The sequence below is a fragment of the Diorhabda carinulata genome, chromosome 4 (genome assembly GCF_026250575.1).
Source record: "Diorhabda carinulata isolate Delta chromosome 4, icDioCari1.1, whole genome shotgun sequence".
Lineage (NCBI taxonomy): Eukaryota > Metazoa > Arthropoda > Insecta > Coleoptera > Chrysomelidae > Diorhabda > Diorhabda carinulata.
In genome coordinates, this window is record NC_079463.1 from 982,229 (window position 1) to 987,995 (window position 5,767).

Sequence of the window (5,767 nt, forward strand, 5' to 3'; positions counted from 1 at the left end):
TGAGAAATTGAGTGTAGAGATGGAAATTTCCACTGGTATGTTCATGAAAATAACGTTTTTTATTGACATAAGATAAATTAAGTGTAGAGATGGGAATTTCTACATGTATTTCTATGAAAATAACAGTTTTTATTTAAATAAAAGAAATTGAGTTTAGAGATGGGAATTTCCACTTGTATTTTCACGAAAATAACGTTTTTTATTGACATAAGATAAATTAAGTGTTGAGATGGAAATTTCTACATGTATTTACATGAAAATAACAGTTTTTTTTAAATAAAATAAATTGAGTTTAGAGATGGGAATTTCCACTTGTATGTTCATGAAAATAACGTTTTTTATTGACATAAGATAAATTGAGTGTAGAGATGGGAATTTCCACATGTATTTCTATGAAAATAACGGTTTTTATTGAAATATAGTTACACCTTGAAATAATATACGAGGTGCTTCAAATAAGTAGGTGATTCTTAGCGATGTTTTCAACAAGATACGTTTTTTCGTTTCACTCTATATACAGTTTAAGGTTATTTCGGCACTTTGTTTAACATTAGTATTGTTGATGTCTAATTTCACACATTCACCTAGTAATTTATCACGAAACTCCCTCTAAATTCGTATGCACATTTTTTATAATACAAAAAAACAATATTTCCCTCAACACATTGTCAAAAATAATACGTTAGATGAACTCGATTGAGGTTATGGAAAAGGATTTGACACAGCGTTGCCAGATCGACATCAATACCTTTCTCACACAACTGTTAAACTTTAAACAGGCGTTTTTACTGATATTAAGAAGTCTTTAAATTGAAATAAACCATCTACTTTATCTTTTTCACAAATCTTTTACTTTAGTTTTTTTTAAATATGTTTTATAAACTTACAGACAGTATATAATTGGGCTATTACAGACCTGTAATGTTTTAATACATTGTAGTTTCTATTTGATTCTTAGTATACTTTTTATTTCTATGAAACAACATTAATAACAGTAAAAGACATCATTTAATACTAAAATATAAACTATAGCTTTGATTTAAACTTAAATATATATAGTTACTTTTTTTATTTTTTCCATTCACATCACTATTTTTCAATATTTCAATCTTCTTTATTTAAATATCGTCTCATTTTTTCAATAACTAATATTAAATTGATATTCAAAAAACAAAAATAAATCAATATCATATTTTTATATTAATAATCACGAGATTTAATAAAATTCACCCTAAATAACCTCAATTCAGATTAAGTATGATATAAATTACAATAAAAATAAATATATTGAGAAACAACTAAATTAAATCATAACTGAAACGGATAGTACATAAATATCTTACCTTTTAAGGGCCCCTTGAATGAATTATTTAAACCAACCGCCAAAATGACATCGCATCACCTGTCGACAACCGGAGCACCCAAGGAAAGGGGCCAGTTACGCGCAGCTCTCATACGTCCGCCGTTTCTCGGTGTCAGTTGTGTTCGGAGGGCCAGCGAGGTGCCCCACGGTTGTCAAGAACGCTAACAAACAACTGACGAAGTGTTTATATGCTACTTAATTGAGGTGTAACGTTTAAAGTGAGTGACGATATCTTGGGGGCAACATTATTTGTTTTACCTAGTGTAAATTGAGAAAAATATGGAGTCCTGGAGGAGTTACGCAACAATTTGTAGATTATGCTTGCAAAAAGACGGGTTTATGTTGGGCATTTTCAATCATATCCAAGGTAAAGATAAGAGTATTTATAAGAAGATAATGGATTGCACTGCACTTCAGGTAAAATTCTTGACATTTGACTTGACACTAAAATTTATTCTAAATAGATTTAATAATTTAGTAACGCTTATTTTATTCATGTTTATTGATTTTTTGCTTATCATTACAAAAAATTTATTGTTTATTATTATATTTTATTTGTTTATAATATTTATCTATTTCATTCTTTTATATTTCAAAAGACAAAGAAAGCACTAAAACACGTGTTTTGTGAATCAGCCTTGAAATTGTATTATCGACATTTTGACATGATGATTTAGTTAGGTTAAAATTTGAAATTTAAATACCATAAACATAATTTAAAAATGATTTTTTTAGATATCTTACGGTGACGGTTTACCGAACGTAATTTGCCACAGGTGTTTGTATAAAATAGAATTTTGTCTGGAATTTCGTCAATTATGTTTTATGTCGGACGCCACACTTCGTCAAATAAGTTCGGCTGCAAAAGAAAACGGATCGGATAGTTTAAATGGAAATTCATCACAATTTTCCGCTTACGAACAATTAGGAGCCCAAGAGAATGGAGAAAATGTGGTTATGGTGGTGGATCCGAATACCTTCGACTACGAAACTGACGTAGAATCCGAGAAAGAAATTGTTATAAGCGATACAGAAAACGGGGAATCTAACGACGTCGAACCTGAACCCGAGCATGAATCTGAAGGAAGGGGAGTTAGTATGTGCAAATACTGCGATCACGCGTTTACTGATAAAAACGAATGCCAAAATCACGAAACTAATGCACATAATAGCGAAACTCCCTACAATTGCGGTAGTTGTTACATGAGTTTCGCCGATAGGGTCGTATATTCCGCCCATTTGAAAAGTGTCCATAAGAACGACAAACCCTATAACTGCCCCCAATGTAACAGAACATTCGCCAGGTAAATGCTTGTTTTTAACACTATTCCCATCGATTTTTAACTGATTTCTTCTTCAGACGATCGGATCTGCGTAAACATACGATAGTCCACACGGGCGTTAAACCTTTCACTTGTACCATTTGCTTCAAATCCTTCTCTAGAAACACGAATTTATCCAAACATATGAGAATCCATTCCGGTTCCAAACCGTTCGTTTGTCCCAAATGCCCGAAAACCTTCACTTCCAAAGGAGATTTGTCCAGACACGCCCTAATTCACAACGGACAGAAACCTTTCAGTTGCAATTACTGCCCTTTGAGTTTTGGAAGAAGGGACAAGTTGCAGAGACATGAAAAACGTCATTTTCCGCAACACACTGAGGATAAATCTCAAGAACTGCAAATGATGAGGGAAAATCTGTCGATTTTTTCAACTGTTATTGAAAAGAAGCCGGAAGAACAAACGGAAGGTGAGTAAATGATTCATTTATTTGTTTTATTATACAGTGTGGGGAAAAAAGTGATTAGAATTTCAAGAACCATTACAGGACAACAATATATTGACTATATTTCCAGTTAATTTAGTTTGTGTATCAAGTTTTGAGGTTTTTTAGCCAAAATTGTTAAAAGGGACTGATTTGGTGAAAGATTTATCTGTTTTCACAGTTAAAATTCGTAATTTACTAGTAGGAGGACCCCGATGTGCTAATATATCAACTTTTGCTTTCGGTTTACCCCAAATTAGTAATCGATCAGTTTTAAATTCACATTTCACTGATTTTTCTGTTAAAATTCATTCGGGATGTTGGAATAACCGTTCAGAAATAAACCGTTGAACAAATATACATATTTTGATATGTCAATTATGCCCAAAAATAATTAGGGGGGTATATAAGGTTCATTTACCGTTTTTTCTTTGTGCTCGTCAAGGATCCTCGGAAAATATGGTGATAAATTTGGATCCTTTCAATCACAACGAATACAATACGGAAACTACTCCGCAACGAGGGGGAAATACCGAAATTGGACAATCGATGGAAACGAAGAAAGATGAGACCGTTCCGGTTGAAAACGAACCCGTTTTACAGGAAAAACCTTTCAGGTAAACGATATTTCCGGGAAAAAGCGGGAAAAAGTTTATACCATAGTGTGTTTCAGATGTTCCCAATGCACGAAACGGTTTTCCAAAGCCGAAAATCTGTTGTCCCATCAAGCGATTCATTCGGAAGATAGACCGTTCGGTTGCCACATTTGTAATAAATCTTTTATCAGGAAAAGGGAGTTGGACAGACACGTCGCCACACATTCTGGCATGAAACCGTTCAAATGTCCGAGGTAGGTGGTTTCGATTAGTTTTTATATGATTTCTGCCGGTTTAAAGTTAGGTACGGGGTGGATAAGAGGCGATCCAGGAAGTATTCGATACATCGAAAGTAGTAGAGAGGTCCTGGAACATAATTTTACACTTTTTATAGCCATTTATTGCGCCAAATAGCCATTAACTGTTGGAAAAACTTTGGGGATTGATCTGGGGGACAGAAAACGATCCCAAAGGGGACATTTTCTCTCTATATACTTTTTATAGCCGTTTATTGCCCAAAATAGCCATTAACTCGCTGATATTCTTTACAAATCTTTGGAGATTGATCTGGGTATGTAAAATCATCCCTAAGGGGGCTGATTTTTTTATTTTCACATTTCTTAATAATTTTCTGCGGTTTAAAAGTTTTCTTTTTAGCCCTTTATTATTTAAAATAGCCTCATATCGCTTGAAAAATATTAAAAGACTAATTTAGGGTGCAGAAAATCATCTAAAAGGAATAATTCATCGTCTGTACACTTTTCCTATCAATTTTACTTTTTTTATAGCCCTTTATTACTCAATATAGCCATTAACTTTAAGAAATCTTTTCCTAGCAATTTTACACTCATTATAGGTCTTATTCTAAGCCCTTTATTGCTTAAAATAGTTTCATATTCTTTGAGGACTGATTAGGGTGAACTTATTCTCAAAAATGAAAGAAAATGGCGAACTTGTTGTCAAAAATGAACAAAATTGTGAACTTGTTGTCAAAAATGAACAAAATGGCGAATTTGTCAAAAATGAACAAAATGGCGAACTTGTTGTCAAAAATGAACAAAATGGCGAATTTGTTGTCAAAAATTGAACAAAATGGCGAAATTGTTGTCAAAATGAAAGAAAATGGCGAACTTGTTGTCAAAAATGAATAAAATGGCGAATTTGTTGTCAAAAATGAACAAAATGGCGAATTTGTTGTCAAAAATTGAACAAAATGGCGAAATTGTTGTCAAAAATAAAAGAAAATTGCGAAATTGTTGTCAAAAATGAACAAAATGGCGAATTTGTTGTCAAAAATTGAACAAAATGGCGAACTTGTTGCCATAAATGGCTTTAGATCGGTTTAAATGTGTTTTTATTTTTCTCTCTCTGTAGATGTAGCAAAAGTTTCGGTCGCAAAGATAAAATGATGAGACACGTTCGAATTCATGACGTAAATAAAACGTTTACTTGTAAAATTTGCGGTAACACGTTCAATAGAAGAGACAGTCTTCATCAGCACATGAAGATTCACGCTACCAAAGAGACTGCGGAAACCGAAATTGGACCCGAATAATTTTTTCATTATTTTTTATCGATACAGTAAGTGGCCTTTTTATGGAATTCATATTTTTATTGTCAAAAATGTTCCTATTTCTAATAAATTTGAGTAAAAAGTTAGTGTTTCAATCATATTCTTGAATATACCTCGATATTGAACCTGTTTACCCTTTAAAGGTAGTTAATACCCGGCTCGAAGGACCAAATACTACATTTTTGACTATTATTGAACATAATTGTTTGTTCGAACGGACTATATCTTCAGTAATTCATTGACTAGATCTTCAGAATGAAAAGAATACCCTCTAAACCCATTTAAAGGGTGATAAGTCACCCCCAACAGCTAAAACCCGTCTATAGGTGGTTTATACCCGGCTCGAAGGACCAGATATTTATTTTTGATTTTAAAAATGAACGTAATTGTATGTGTGAACGGACTATAAGTTGAGTAATTTTTTTAATAGATAAGGAGGGTTTAGGAACGAAAAAAAACTCACTGGAA

At 32.8% G+C, this 5,767-nt stretch overlaps 1 protein-coding gene across 1 annotated transcript; it reads left to right on the forward strand.

Moving 5' to 3' along the window:
* The first annotated feature begins 1,429 nt into the window (after positions 1-1,429).
* LOC130893189 (gastrula zinc finger protein XlCGF57.1-like) lies at positions 1,430-5,381 on the forward strand. Its single transcript, XM_057799077.1, has 6 exons — positions 1,430-1,780; positions 2,099-2,667; positions 2,724-3,115; positions 3,576-3,747; positions 3,804-3,980; positions 5,101-5,381. The coding sequence occupies exons 1-6, from the start codon at positions 1,643-1,645 to the stop codon at positions 5,279-5,281; spliced, it is 1,629 nt and encodes a 542-aa protein (XP_057655060.1). The 5' UTR covers positions 1,430-1,642; the 3' UTR covers positions 5,282-5,381.
* Positions 5,382-5,767: the final 386 nt, after the last annotated feature.

Bases quoted from the DNA above. Each gene is read 5' to 3' on its own strand.
- LOC130893189 (XM_057799077.1), top strand. From the start codon at position 1,643: ATGGAGTCCTGGAGGAGTTACGCAACAATTTGTAGATTATGCTTGCAA. The intron at 1,781-2,098 runs GTAAAATTCTTG...TGATTTTTTTAG, and splicing joins TGGATTGCACTGCACTTCAG to ATATCTTACGGTGACGGTTT. The intron at 3,116-3,575 runs GTGAGTAAATGA...GTGCTCGTCAAG, and splicing joins GCCGGAAGAACAAACGGAAG to GATCCTCGGAAAATATGGTG.